At 58.2% G+C, this 15,291-nt stretch overlaps 1 protein-coding gene across 1 annotated transcript in view; it reads left to right on the top strand.

The window, feature by feature from the left end:
* The window catches only part of EEFSEC (eukaryotic elongation factor, selenocysteine-tRNA specific), a 297,040-nt gene extending 288,349 nt beyond the window's left edge, over positions 1-8,691 (top strand). Inside the window, exon 7 of the mRNA XM_004368396.3 lies at positions 8,385-8,691. Coding sequence (XP_004368453.1) covers positions 8,385-8,575 — 191 coding nt within the window. The 3' untranslated portion in view covers positions 8,576-8,691. The remainder of the gene's footprint in view (positions 1-8,384) is intronic.
* The last annotated feature ends 6,600 nt before the right edge of the window (positions 8,692-15,291 follow it).

Here is a 15,291-nt window from a genome sequence, read left to right as displayed (position 1 = left end):
CTCTGACTGTAGCACCAAGGGCGAATCTGGAGAGGGAGGCTGGCGAGAGAGTGGCCTGGCAGCCTGTGCTCAGGAGCCAGTGCCAGCGGTCCCCATACCAGGGCCTGCTCTTGTTGTGTCTGCCCGACCCAGCCCCACGCACACACACCTGCAGGACATCGAGGGACAGGGTCCCCAAGAAGCCCAAGGCAGACCCCTATCTCCAGGCCATCTGCAGGGATGGCAGTCAGCCCAAATTCCAGTTCAGGCTCCCCCACTCACCAGCACTGGGACCTTGGACCAATCATTTAACATCCCAGCCTCAGTTTCTCGACTGGAAAATAGGAATGATAAAACCTACCTTGTAGGGTTAATGAAATATTGGTGGCCTTGAACATTTACCTCACTTAATCCCCACAACCCCTGTATAGGATGGGGACTTCAACCTCCGTTTTGCAGGTGAGTACTCTGGACACATGTCAGGATTCCCAGGCCACACACGGTAAAGATGGCCAGGGAGCCGGTGCCATCCAGAACCACCATAGCCCCATGCAAGTTGCACCTCCACGAAGCAGATGGCCCAGACTGTTTACAAAAGGACTGAGAACTTTATCATAACAAAACTTTCTTCCGCCTATGTTCCCCCTTCCCTGTAATAATGGAGCCTCCAGCTAGTTCTCGAGACCAAGTCATTTCCTGCCTATTTCAGAATGGTTTTGTTTATTGCCTTAAAAAACCCTTCCTTCCACATAATGCATTGGCGTTTCCCCTCCACACGCACCCCCAATCTCTAAAGCCTTGAATACATTATAATTTCAATTTACATGGTGTGGGAACGATTTCTGGAAGGGTTCTTTTTTGTTTTTGAAGAATTCATCATTGCTGTTAAGAAGCTTAATATAAATTAAAGGAGGAATTAGTCAACATTAAGACATCAAAATGGGTGTGCGCGGCGCCTGTCCCTGCTGCTTCCAGCCCAATCAAAGGGCCATTTGGAGCCCAGGAGTGTTCGCTCAAGAACCTCAGCAAGAACAAGGCTCCAATAAAGGCCGTTGTTGCCCGCCTTCCCCTAATTCCCTTTGTTGCAGGGACAGTGGAGAACACAAGAACACGTCTGATAAAAACTTAATCACCTTATCTTTTTAAAGCAAATTGCATCTTTGTTTACATACGGGATCCATTGCAGGAAGAGAAAGGAGGGAAAATCAGGAAACTGTCCCCACCCCCAGCAGCCACAGTAAAAGCTTTGGCTTCCTAGGATAAAAACAGAAGCCAAGCCTGACAAAGAGATGGCTCCAGAATTTGCAAGTTGCTGTCACTCTCGGAGATGAGTTCCGAGGGGTTCAGGAAGAAGTCCTCCCTGGCTCAGCCCTCCCTGACGGGAGTGGACCAAGTACCCTCTCCTCGAGCATCTCCCCCAGAGCCCTGGGCTCTGCATACAGCTGCCGGGTGATTCAGGTACTCAACCTGCACAGCAGGAGAAGGGTCTCCGCATATAAGGCCAGTCGCCCTGGCCTTCTGACAGGCAGAGGGACTTGGGTTCAAATCCTGACCGGACCATGGGCAAGTTGTTTCATCTGGATGCACCTGCATCGCCCACCTAAAAGTAGGGGTGCAGGTCACCATGTGCTATCCCAGCTGCATCGGGCAGTGACCTGCTTCTGTCCAGCCTTCCCCCACTCTGGCCTCAGCTCAGGCCCCCACCTCCAACCCCCTCCCAGCCAGACCTGCTCTAGTCTCCCCTCAGCAGCACACCCTACACAGGCTACCACGTTGGTCAGTGCCACCCGCAAACCTTCTGTGATCCCTGTGGCCTCGAGTAGGGGAGCTTCATGAATGGAGGCACAGAGCCCTTTCTTCAGATGAAACTATTCTGAAGCCCTGTTGGCACTGAGGGGGCTCCTCCTTCTGGCAGCTCCTTTTGCCCCCAAGTCCCAGTAGCCTTTCCAGCCTGGGGCCCAGCGGGATTCAGGGCCTCTGTGACCATCCAGCTGCCACGCATGTCCCTCTGTGCCCCTGTCTCATCAGTCACCAGCACGGTGCTGATCCCTAGCAGAGCCCTCCCCCTGGCTCCAGCTCTGTTATCCCAGGCTTTTCCAAGCCGCTTGTTAGAAGGGAGAGTGCTGAGTGGCTGGAGTTGGCCATAGCCCCATGGGGCCACCAACGGGGCTGATGACCCCATGCTGCTTGCGAGGGCTCGGTTCCCACTGGGGGGTGCAAGCTGCCCACCGGCATGGAGACCCCTCTTCCAGTCTGGCCCTCGACATGAAAGCGACGCCAGCAATTGGAGGCAATTTGCCGGCCTTTGATCGCCGTGTCAGTGCGGCACCCGCCGGCTAGGGCTTGGGAAATAGTTGTGCTTCTCACATTCTTCCTTGATTACCCTGAGCCCAGGCCAGGCCCAGAGCGGCCATCAGCCCATTGTGCCTTTGTGTGGAGCTAGTGGTCGGTGAGAAAGGGCCAGCCCGGTCCTGGGAGAGTGTTCCCAAGGAAAGCCTTGGGTAGAGCATCACCCCAGGGTCACGGCTATACCCCCTGCATCACGGGGGCTGCGCTTGTCCAGAAGTGGGGCTGGTAGCTGGGCTCTGAGATTCGGGTGGAAGGGGGGTGGGGACATCTGCTGGGGTCCTAGGTCTCTCATTTAGCCCTCATGGTGACCTTGCCAGGTAGAGAACAGACCCAGGGTCACATAGAAAGCCACGGGAGCTGGGATTTCAACCTGGTCGGCCAATGTCAAAGCCTGTGCTGTCCCCTCAGGCCACTTCAGGGTTTTCCTCTGCTGTCCACACACCTGTCGAGGCCATGCTCATGCACTCTTTGTTTGGTGCTGCAGACACTCCTGACCCGTGTGCCAGGCCCAGTGCCAGCACTGAGGCGTCCTCGCACAGGCCACACAGGGACCCTGCCAGGGTGGTGCTGAAGACGGCTCCCGGGAGGACCAGCTCTGCTGGCAGGGAAGAACATTCAAAACAGAGGGAACTGTGCTCAGAGGCATGAGTGCATTGAGGCCTTGCTCAGTTTCTTTGTGGCTGGAGCATGGTGTGTGGTTTGTAGAGGGTGAACAGGAGATAGAGAGGCAGGTGCAAGATGGTGTAGGGCCCTTAGTGCCAAGTGAGAGGAGAGACTGTCCTCTCACAGTGAGACAGCTGTGGACGGGACCAACATGGATTTTGGAGCAGTCCCTCTGGCAGCTGGGGGCAAGGCCAGGGAGGAGGCTAGCTTGGAGGTGAGAGCTCCATGGAGGCCTGCTGCACCAGGTGGGACAGCAAGGAAGGAGAGCAGGGAGTCAGGTTGAGGGAGACTGAGGAGGTCAGGTGCTGTGAGAGCTTCCCTGCTATCAGAGAGCCGCAGAGGGGACATCACCTGGCCCAGGGGTGACTGTGTGCTCTCAGCAACCAGAAGGCCCTTCCACTCTCTCCCCTGATCCTCTGGGCTTCTCCTCTCTTCCCTCTCCCGCTCCTATGGAAACCAGCAAGTCCCACCAGATTGCAGTGGGTGAACCCAATGCCTTCTCTGGGCTCAGGACTGACCCAGGTGACCAAACGAGTGTGGCCTGTGATTAGACATCCCCTGTTAGGAAGTGGAGCCGGGCATTGCTGATCACCCCACTCCTGACCACCAGTGGCCTCATAACAGCTTTCCAGTCCTTTTCTCTGCATCCCAGAGTTGCAGGAGAATGCTCCCAAAATTTTTTCTTTCTGTATTTTTTTAATTAACATTATAACTTAAGCCTTTCTTTGTGTAGCAGACTCTTTTCAGCCATCATTTTTATTCACCTCAGAACATTTTGTTGTAGTACATGGATGCTAGACTTGTCTTGACCACCCCCCTTGACTGCAGAGCCGTTTTTTAGCTATTACAAGTCAGGTCAGCTCACTCGGTGGAGCACACAGACTTTGGAGGCATTTAGCCTTGGTTATCCCAGCTCTGCCTCATAGTGGCTATGTGACTTGGGCAAGCTCCTTAACTCTTCTGGGCCTCAGTTTCCTCCACGCTGTGTTGTCAGGATTAAATGAGATGATATAGTCCTTCGTGCCATGGACAAATTTGTGCAGTCTTTGGCCATCTCAGTTCCAGGCCATGACTGTCTGCGGAGCCTGTCCCTGCCACTCTCTTACAGCGGTGCTTAAGGGCCTGCTCTGTGGGTGCTCTGGAACCAGCCCAACCAAGTCTTGTCTCACAATTGCTTATTCACTCAACAAGTGTCCTCTGAACTCCTTCTCTGAGCCAAGGATCGTTCTAGGTGTTGGGGTGCAGCAGTGAATAAACAGGGAAATCTCTGCCGGCTAGAACATATATTTGAGCAGGGGCAGACAGTAAACATCAAAGGGAGGAAATGATGGCAGATGTCAGAGGGTGATAAGAACTATCGGAAAATAGAGCCAGGTAAGGAGGGAGTCAGGAGGGCTTGGGAGTTGCAATTTTAAACAGGGTAGTCACAGAAGCCTCATAGGGAAATGGCATTTTGTATCGTGACTCGAAGGAGGTAGACCTGCAGCTGTTGGAACATCTGGAGATGAATCTGCCACGTGCAGAGGCCCCAGGGGTGGATGTGTACCTGGTGTGTCTGAGAACATCGAGGGTCAGGGGCATGAGCAAGGGGGAGCATGGTCTGAGGTTTTCGGAGGGACAGAGTGTGGCCAGAGGTAGTACAGGGCCCAGGTCATGTGGAAAGAGATGGAAACAGGTGAGAGGTGAGGGGCCATGGCACCCAGCTCCCCCCGTACTCCAGTGAATGCAGAAAGGCAGGTAGGCTGGGACCCCCATTCCCCAGACAGCGGGTGCCACAGCCCCTGCCCCTCGGCCTGGGAGCAGGGTGGGCTGTTTGGGAACTGAGCCCATACCACTTTGGCCCATGCCCACAGAAGCTACCAGTGAAGTTATTGCCAGCATGGTGAGGGGCAGTCCCAGTGGTTGTTCTGAGCAGAAGGTTGGCTCCCTGTAAGTAGGGGCCTGTCCTGTTTGCCTCTGTGTCCCCAGGCTGACAGGGAAGGTCAGGGTCTGTTGGCAAGATGGTCAGGCAGACGAGCAATCAGCCATCAGCCACATTAGATCTGGCCCAGAGTTCACACACAGCTCCAGGCAGACCTCTTGGGTATCCAGCACCTTGGTGGTCCCCACCCTCTGAACCCTAGGCCATCCGCACCTAGCACCCCTCACTGCTTTGATCCACCCCGTGTGGAGCCTGCTCACAGCGCCGGTGATGGAGTCAGTGAGCCGAAGTGGCCTGGAGCCCTGGGACCCTGTTCCCCTACACAGGGCCACACAGGCTTCCATCTGTCCCTGAAGGTCAAGCTCACTCCCTCTACCTGGAGACCTTTCCCGCTGGAGCTCTGTGTGGCCTGCTCCCACCTCTGTTCTCACTGGGGGCCCTGCCCGCCCTGCCCCACACCCAAGGGTCCTTTCTTGGTTGCACTTAGCCCTATCTGGCCATCCTGCCTGCTTGCTCCCTTAGTCAACTGCTAAACTCCACAGGAGCCAGCACCCTGTCTGGCGTGCTCTCCCCACTGTCTCCCCGTGCCTAGAGCATTCCATGTGTGTTTTTGAGTAAAAGACACAAGGCAAGTTGGGAGAAACACATGGCCCAGGGGGCGGCATGCCGACAAGTCTGTTCGCGAGGGTGGTAGGCTCTGGCTCCAGATACCTCAACACAGAGCTCGCCTCTTCCCACCGCTGGCCACTTGGCTGAAACAAAAATGGCCACAGAGGAGACAGCCATCTCCTGGTGACATTTGCTAGGAGTCTGAGCAGCCCCGCAGCTGTGGGCGGGCCTGTGGTAGAGGCGTTCTGGGGCATTGGTCCCAGGCTGCCTAGTAAGGGAGGAGGGTGAGTGAGCTGCCACCTCAGAAGAGCAGTGCAGTGGCCATGTCGTCGCCAGGCCAGATAGGTTTTCCGGCTCTGCCCAGCTCGGGCAATGCAAGGTATGCATTGTGTGTAACGAGAGCCTTCACGGGCGAGATGGGCTGCAGATTGGGCCACGCCTGTCTCCCCAGCCCCGTGGAGACGCCGGGGAGCCCCAGGCTGCTGCAGCCATCAGACCTCCTGGCACCAGAGAGAGACGGGCCACCATGCCATTTGTCAGGCTCTGGTGCCAGCCCCTTCTCTGTTTGCAGAGGGAAGGCTGCGATCTGATTCAGGGATGCAGATACCCACCGGCTGGCGACTGCTCCAGGGCCTGGCTAAGGGCCATTCCCATACCCCCCACCCCCCCACCCTGGCCCACCACAGCCCAAGCCCAGGGGGAGGGCGGATTAGCTGGGTGCAGAGCCTGCAAATTAGACACAGCACTGGGGCTTGCTGCCCAGGGAGGAAGGCCTGGTAAAATCCTTTATGCCATGAGTTCCATACTCCCTGTCACAGGCACTACTGTGGGCAACCTCATCTGCTGCTTCCAGAAGTCAGGCCCACCCATGTGACCCCATTAAATTCAACTGTGTTCCCAGGTCTTGCCCAGGGGAATTGAGGCTGCATACATTGTACTGAAGAGCAGTCAGGGAAACCAAGGCCTTCATGGGATAGGGCAGGGTTGTCCTTGGCATCTCTGTGGCTCATGCTACAGATGCTCCTTGGACTAGCCTCCTCATCACCTTTCCAAGCATCCGGGAGCTAAGCTATAGGGCCGGTACAAGATGCTCTCACAATCTACACTCCCCTCCAGAACCATCTCCAGAAACCCAGTATGGGGGTGGATCCCTGCCAGGACAGGCAAGCAGGAGCCCCCCACAAAATCAAACCCACTACCACTGAGTCGATTGTAACTCATAGCAACCCTATAGGACAGGGCAGAACTGCCCCATAGGGTTTCCAAGGCTATAAATCCTTACGGAAGCAGACTGCCACGTTTCTCCTGCAGAGCGGCTGGTGGGTTTGGACCACTGGCCTTTCAGTTAGCAGGCGAGCGCTTCAACCACTGTGACACCAGGGTTGCAAGCAGGAGCAGTGGCTGACATTTGCCTTCAGGTCTGGTGTTCAGACTCTGGCCTTCCCATTCGCTGCGGGGCCTGGAGCAAGGCACTACCCTCTTTGGCCCCCTTGTTCTAATCTGTACAGAGGGCTACCGCCATCTGTGGCAATCACGCCCTGAGGGCCTGGACTGAGAGCCCTGCACAGCCTCTGCTTAGGATGCAAAGGCCCAGGCCCTCTCTGCACTGCAGCTGGGGTGGGAGCTTCACAGCCGACTGCTTATGGCGGGGGGGTTGGGGGGAGGGACAGTCTTACAGGTGCCACAGATGTGTGGCAGGGCGTACCACTCAGGCCCTGTGTAGGAGGGCGTCTGCCTGTGCAGCTCCTTTGTGCCCCCAGTAGCAATCCCATCAGCCACCACCCTCTGGGCATCCCTGCCCCTGACAGAGCTGATCTGGAGCCTAGGCTGCCTACTCCCCAGACTCCAGGGAGCCGTGAGCCCTGCAGGGACTTCTGTGCACAGAGAAGCCAACCAAGCCAAGGTTCTTCCCAGCCACTGGCTACCTGTGCCAGCACCAAGCAGACCCCTCAAAAGTGGAGGTTCCAGGGAAAGGGGTCTCGCAGCCTCCTGTTTAAGGGACTGTGTTCACTGGGGAGGGAAAGGGGAAGGGTGTTCCCGCTGAGGGACCAGCATATGCAGAAGCCCGTAGGTGTGACCAGGAGTCCAGGGACGGCCACAGCTTCAGCACGGCAGGGAGTGCACACAAAGGCTCTGGGCGATAACGCCAGCTGGGCCTGGGGGGGTGCATGCTCAAGGCCCCAACAGGAATATTTCCACCAGGTGGCTCACCTGGGGGGTGCTGGATGGTGCGGTATGCACGGAGACGTGGGCAGGGTGAAAGGAACCAATAAGGGGTGGTATGAAAACCGTTTGCAGGAGCCAAGGGAGAGGAGCCCCCAATGGGAGCTCTGGCCACAGGAGCCAGGGGGTGAGCACCTGCTGCCCTCTGGTCTGCTGGTGCTCCCTTGTCTGAACCCAGCCAGAAGCCTGAGGGCGCAGCCAGTGATGCGTCCACAGAGATCAGCTTCCAGGCCCTAGAAGGGTGGAGGACAGATCTGCAGGGGCCCTTAGAGAGGACCAAGCACAGGGAGCCTCACACGCCAAGTTCAGGGGCTTGGAACCTGGCCCAAGTGCACTGGGGCCAGTGGACCTCCTCAGAGCAGGGGAGGACATGGGCAGATCCATCAGGGCAGGATGCAGAAAGACCGAGGCAGGGAGCCAGGAGGCGGGTGGGACAGTAGCAGGGACTAGCGTGTAGAGGCTGGGCGGGCACCACAGGGACTAAGGTCCCAGCTCAGGAGGAGGTGGGGTAAGGGTGTTGCTGAGACAGGGCGGGGTGTGGAGTTGGGCCCATGAGTGCACACCCAGGTGGCAGGTGGCAGATGGGCTGTGGGCCTCCAGTGCAGCCAAGTGACAGGCTCTTCCTCTCTGTGCCCTGTAGGTGGCCTCAGCCCTGAGTCCAAGAAGATCCTGGCGCCAGTCCTCAAGAAGCGAGGCCGGGCCGGCCGAGGGGAGGTGGCCAGGGAGGAGGAGGGCATGGAGCGGCCGGAGCCCTCACAGCCCGTCACACTCAGCCTGACCTTCAAGCGTTACGTCTTCGACACCCACAAGCGCATGGTTCAGTCTTCCTGAGCGCCAAACCCCCACTGGGGCCGCAGTGCCAATGCCCCCCACAAGTGCCTCTGGACCTTCGGCCTCTCCCCATGCCTGCGGTGAGAGCCCAAAGTGAGAACCAGCTCCAGCCCCATGCATCCTCCGCCAGGAGGCAGCACATGTCACCTCAGCTCCCAGCTCAGCCAGGACTGGGCTTCTGCTGGAGGGGCTGGTGCCCAGGAGGCTGCCCTCCTGGTGGCCATCTGTAGCCCATCCCCACCCCATCCCTAGGCGGCTCGGCACTTGGAAGCTGCAAATAAATGTCCTGAGGCCCCAGCTTTCTCTGCTGGTCTCTGTGCTGTGACTGGGGACCCCCAGCCCTCCCCGAGGGGGTGCTGAGAGTACTATCAGGGCTTCTGCCCCAGGCAGGGTGGGGGAAGGGACCCAGTGGGCTGAAGGGGTCCTCAGGAAGAGATGGCCCTAGGCCAGGCCGTGTGGTTCATGAGGAAGGAGGGGGCTCCCTGGGCAGCAAGCCCAAGGAAGACATTGCCGGGAAGGGCCCCATGTGGGCCTGAGACAGGCACCCACGAGGGTTTGGGGAGCAGCAGGTGCTCCTTGGGGAGTTGAGGGCAGTCAGGTGAAGGGGCCGTGGTGAGGGGTGCCATGGAGGGCTAGGGCAGGATGGGGAAACCCCTTGCCCTACCTTCAGGGACACTCCTAGTGTGCCAACCAGGACAGGTCACCCCCATCCAGGCACAGGACCCCTGGGCCCCTGCCCTGAAGTTTGGGGCCCACACTCTCCCCAAAGGGCAGGGCTCTGGGAAGCCGGAACCCACCCCTTTTGACCCCAAGGGTCCCCATGCTTATTGCACCCTTGCCCCCACAGACCACCTCACCCCTTTACCCCAAGCTGTCTGATACTCAGAAAAGAGCGAAATGGTGGAACTCGCTGATTGAGGGGAAATCAAAGCTTTTAAAGACATTTGTAGGATGAACAAATGTTCCAACATTCTTCTGTTTGGCCTCCAGACAGACGCAGAGGCCTCCTTTTATCTGGGTAATCTGCACATTGTGCTTTAATTTGCAAAAATGGCATTGAAAATACTAATAGGGATAGGTTGTGATCAAATGACTTGGGGTGAGTAAGCCCCAGAGCCAAAGGCAGAAAGGGAAAGGAGTGGCGTGATGGGACATGCTATCCCCTTGTGCAGTGGTGGGGGTGGCAGCCCCTGGTTGGACTCGCTGGCAGAAGGCAGAGCCCCTCGAAGGCTAGCTTTCCCCTCTGGGACGCAGGCATCAGCAGCCAGCGCTGGGCAGATGGGCTGGGCCTTGCAGCCAAGGGTCCGGACCTGGCTGCTTCTAAGCCTTGGGACCATGAGCGGCCACTCTGCTTGGTGACTCAGTCTCTTCAGGAGGACATTCAACAGGATGTGCGTGGGCTGCATGCCAGTCAGGGCAGCCAAGGCGAGGTCTCTGCAGATCATTTCACTTGAATCAAGGGGCCCATGTAGACACCAGGGCGTAGGGTGTGACGCTTATCTCAGTTCTCTGGGGAGCCATCCCCCCAGCTCCCAGGAGCTCACTACCACCACCTGAGCGAACACCTACAATGAGCCATAGCACCTCTTGTTTAACCGTTAGCCCAGCCCTGCAAGGAGGGGTAGCCCCCATCTCACAGTGAGCAAACAGGCACAGAGGGGCCACTCTACCTGCAGGAGACTGGCAGAGCCCTCTTGGAGCCAGGCCACCTGATGCCTGCCAGGCCAGGCCACCTGCAGAGGGAGGGCTTCATGCGGCAGCCCCAGGGAGACACGAGGGCCCCCAAGTGAGGATTCCGGCTGTTTGTGGAAAGCATGATCTATTCTCTCTGTTTTGGAGCTGGGCAGCCCAAACTGCCCAGGGTTCCAGCAGGGGAGCAGGAAAGGCCTTCTCGTGACCACCTACTGGGGGCCAGGCCTGTGCTGGCCACACCCATGGCTCCTTGAGCTTTTGAGGTGGATGCTGTAGCCACCTCACAGATGGGAACCTGTCAGTGAGGGGCCAAGTGGGTTTTGAACTCGGCTCCCAGGGACTCTGCCTCTGGCCCGAGGAAACCCCCATCCACCATCACTTGTCACCATGGGAGCCACAGCGGGTCTGCTCCTGCTCCCCAAGCACAGGTGTGCCCTGCCCCCATCAAGGCTCCTGTGAATTTAGGCTGAGTACCCCTGTGCTCAGCCACAGGACCCTGTCTCACTGCCCCTGTTTGCATTGCCAGTTCCTCACTCTCCAAATGGGGTTACAGTGACCCAGTGGAGCCATCGCGATGGGCATAGAATGGGGCTCAGTAAATGAGGGTTCGTTCTGGGGCAGGTCTTGGGGGCACAGGGTGGACTCTGGAGCCAGATTCTGGCCCCACTATTGACCAGCTATGTGACCTTGGCAAGTTCCCCAGCCTCTGTGCTCCAGTTTTCCCATCTATACAATGGGGCGAATAAAGGCAGCTGCCTCCTAGGTTCTTCTGGGGATTAGAGAGTTAGCCAGGCCCCAGCTTTGCACAGAGCTGGCATGGGCAGGTTTTCATCCCATATGGCCATCATTGATAACTGCAGCCCAGGGAGTGGGCCACTGGACATTGTCCTCCTACTGGGAGGTGCAGGGCAGGCCTGATACCCCTCAGGGAGTGATATGGGAGCTCTCAGCCCAGCACAGCCCCAACGGGGCTGTTGTTTCCAGGACCTCTGTGAGGACCCCTCACCCTTCTCCCGCCCCACGTCTCACCTGAAGACACTCCTCAAAGCCCCAGGAAGCAGACAGGCTCAGATGGAGGACACAGACATAGAGCAGAGAAGGGCAAGTGTGTGACTCCCAGAAGCCTCTGGGCTTCCCTGAGCCTGTGATGAGGTGGGTCCAGCCATTGTGGCCTGAGCGCAAAGCCTACTGCCCCAGGAGAGGCCTCTATCAGCCAGCATCTCCGAAACCTGAGCGCCCGTCAACTGGGTCAGGCCGGGCCAAGAAGCCTTCGAAGGTGCAGCACAGCCAGGGCAGGTGGGCAGCATGGGGTAGGAGTGGCGCCCAGCAGTTCTGACGGGCAGAGACATGGGCAGGCGTGCCCCTTCCCTGCCCATTGCCCAGCTCAGCCCACCTCCACCTCAGAGCTGCCTGAGGTATCTTTCTAAGTACAAATCTCACCAAGGCCCTGCCTGCTCCCAACCTTCCACACCCCCTGGCACTCTCAGGTGGGCACCCAGAGCTCTCGGTCAGTCACAGGCTGTTCATATTTGACAGAAGAGAGGGCTGTGGGGGCCCCATGCAGCCGCCTACACATGCGCCCATACTAAGAGGTGCGTGGGGAACATCATCCCCATTTTATAGGTGAGGAGGAAGTGCCTCAGGTAGAACGGGGATCTGAGCCCTCATTCTGGATGACTCCAGGGTCCCGTCCCACCAGTGGTGTCACTAGGGTTGGTGTCACCTAGTGCAGTAACTCATGGTGTCATCTTCCCGTGCTAATTAACCACAATAAACCAAAAAACCCATTGCCTCCTCTGACAGTGTTACCCAGTACAGTACAGTCCATACCCCTCATAGCCCCCTAGTGACGTCACTGCATCCCACTCCATGTCTGGGGAGTGTCCTTGGAAATGAGATGTCCTCTGGGCCCTGCTCTGGGCCAAGGGGTGGGGTAGGCATGGGGCCGCCTGCCCACCCACACAGAGTGAAATCACAGACCAGGCGGGCAGGAGGGGCAGCCGAGATTGGCAGGCCCCCGACCAGCGGGGCTAATGCACCAGCAATGAGATAAGGCTTATCTGGAAATGTCCCTGGAATCGAGACTCTGATGGAAACAGGCTTCTGGGTTAATATATTTTTGATAGATAAAGTCTTATAAACGGGAAGGCCTAGGGGCCCAGGGCAGGAGAAGGGGCAGCTTCTGTTCTGTCTCTGAAGTGTCTGTGAATGAGGTGAAGAAGGGGGTGTCAGGTCAGAAGGGCACAGGGTGGAGACTGGGTATATCCAGGGTTGGTATGCCTTGTGGGCCGAAGGGGCACTCAAGTTGGTGGGGTCTCTCCTCCAGGACCAGGTGGGATGGGAGGTGGGGCTCATCACCCCTTTCTGCAGAGAAGCTCACTAGACCCAGAGCTCCCATCAAGGTGGCCCCCTCAGATCTCAGTGCGAGTCCCCTTGGTGATCCAGGGCTTGGGCCTCCCTGCCACCTCTGCCTGGGCAGCCTCCACACAGGGTTTAGCATTTCAGGGCTGCCTTCCGGAGATCAAGGCCAGCCCCACTCACAGCCGTGTGTGTAGTGGGCACCCTTGACCCACTAAATGATCTCCCAACCCTCTTGGTCCAGCCATGTCTGTCCTCCGGTGGCCACAGCAAGGGTCAGAGGAGGCCTCCTGCCCAGGGGCTGCCTGGGCAAGGTCTTGAAGAGAGAATAAGTGTTTGCCAGGGGGAGGAAGGGTGGCGTTCCTGGCAGAGGTTCACCAGGTCCTGGAGGAAAGACCCCACCAACTTGAGCGCCCCTTCGGCCCACAAGGACTCTAATGTGTGAGCACGTGGTGGGGACCTGTGTGGTGGGGGCCTAGTGAGGAGGGATAAGGCCACGTCTCCTAGCCTTCCACATCCCCCTACCCCACCAGCCCTCCCTGTGCCTTAAAGGAGAGGCACCCACACAGGCAGGCCTGATTAAAAAGACTAATTAGCATTTGGCTGATAAGGGAGTAGGGCCCTTAATTAGCCCAGCTCGGGAAGCACCGGGCCTTGGCTGAGGAGGTGGGGGTGTGGGCGGGGCGGCCAGGGGGTGCTGGGGACACTGTGTGCTCTCTGGAAGCAGCTCACCTGACCCCAGTCCTGGGTGAGCCTGCCCCCAGCCCTAAGCTCCCAGGGGTCTGCTGCATGAGTCCCTGTTCCCTCTGCTGTGTCCCAGTGAGGGGGCTGCAGTGTGATGACATGCAGCGTACCAGGGGTCAGCCGCAGGGCAGGCTGGGGGTGGGGGCTGCCTGCCATAGAGTCTGAGGGAGGCCCTCAAGGCACAGGCAGGGGGGCTGTGTCCAGACTGGTGGTTTCCAGAGATCCCCCAACCGGCCTCCTGAGGGGGCAGGGTCCAAGGTCCTCCTTGAGAATGAGGATGAGTTGGAGACAGACCCTGATGGGCTTGGTGATTGAATAATGGATGCCGGAGGGAACAGTGCGGCTGAGGCCCCCGGAGGAGGAGGAGGAAGTTTGGGGAAGTCTTGGGGTTCAGCACAGGAGGATGAACTTGAGAGTGGAGGTAGGTTTGAGAAGAGGCCCAAAGATGGGTCAGCCCATGTTTACTGAGCATCTACTGTGTGCTAGGCCCTGCTGAGGCCCTGGGGTACTCCTGGGTCGAAGCAGAAACACATCTGTCCTCAGGGACAGTGCTCATGGGGGACAGGGCTGCAACAGGAGCCCTGAAGGGGCAGCCTGGGCCCTCAACCCCTGCTCTTCCCCTTCTCCCACCCCCATGTGGCCATCTCTGTGCAGACGCAGCAGGAACAAGGATAGACTGTGGGGCTTCTCCACACTGCCTCATACCCCCACCCCACCCAGTCCAGGAGGTCAGAAGTCATATGGCCATGCTCCCCAGCCTCCCTGCATGCCCTGACACGAGGTGTTACTCACTCCCCACACTCTCCCCACGTTATCGCCGGGTCTGATGTGGGAGACAGCACAGCAGAGAGAAACAGCCACTTCCCTCGGCCACAGCTGGGGCTCCAGATAATGGCCTGGTGGCTAGGAGCCCAGGCTGACCTGAGGGCTGGGGGACAGGGGCCAGGTGCAGCCACACCCCTCACCCCCCAGGAACCTTCCACAGACTCAGCCCCAGTCCTTCTGCACCAGCATGGCACCACTGGGGAGGGCAAGGTCTAGCTGCAACTGCCTGGCCAGGGCCTTTGCTCCCCTGTGGTGCAGTGAATCCTCCCCAAGACGGCCTGTCAGCCAGCTTACCCAAGCCCACCCGAGCAGGGGCTGCTGGGGCTTATGAGGCATGGCGATGAAGGCACTGGTGCCTGGCTTGCCAGGGAGTCCCCACAGTGTTCCATGGGCCAGGCCCTTGGCCCTTGAAGAGGTCATGTGGGCCCTCAGAGTCCTTGTGTGGCCCCTTCCTTTCTGACTCCTTTGCTGCCCTCTGCCTCTGTGTCCCTGTGTCATCACATCTGCTCTCTGTCACTGCTCTGCCTCTCTCTTGGCTTGGTCTCCAGCCAAGGTCCAGTTCAGTTCTCCCACCTGCCATACCTGAGGCCAGGGGTTCCTGTCCCTGAGCAGATGTGCAGCATGGACCCCCAAAAGCCAATGATGTATGGTCAGGTTGGGGGATACAGAAGGTCACCTTCACTATTCAGCCTGTGGGGCCTCATTCTCTGCAGAAAGGGCCAGTGCAGTCTGGTTAACTCCCTGCTCCTTGCATCTTCCATCCTGGGGCTGCTACCTCTCTGCCCAGCCCTACTCCACCCACTGGCAGCCTCTGATGTTCCCCTTCTTACCCCTGTCAAGATCTTGAGTTCCCTCCAGGGGATGAAAGGGGCTCCTGGCTGTGGGTATAGAAAGGTGGGTAGGAGGGGCAGGACAGGTCGGGGTACAGGAATCTGGTCTTCTCCCAGAGCTCCAGGGAGAGACCTTGGAAGCCCAAATTTTCCGAGAGCTCTGGGTCCTGGGGCCCAGAGCAGGCATCAGGGCCAATCCCAAACCCTACTCTATCTCTTCCCAGATCATTACCCAAGCAAGACCCTCTGTTACCATCATTTCCACTA

The sequence above is a fragment of the Trichechus manatus genome, unplaced genomic scaffold, assembly GCF_000243295.1.
Source record: "Trichechus manatus latirostris isolate Lorelei unplaced genomic scaffold, TriManLat1.0 scaffold00001, whole genome shotgun sequence".
Lineage (NCBI taxonomy): Eukaryota > Metazoa > Chordata > Mammalia > Sirenia > Trichechidae > Trichechus > Trichechus manatus.
This window is presented reverse-complemented; position numbering and strand designations above follow the sequence as displayed.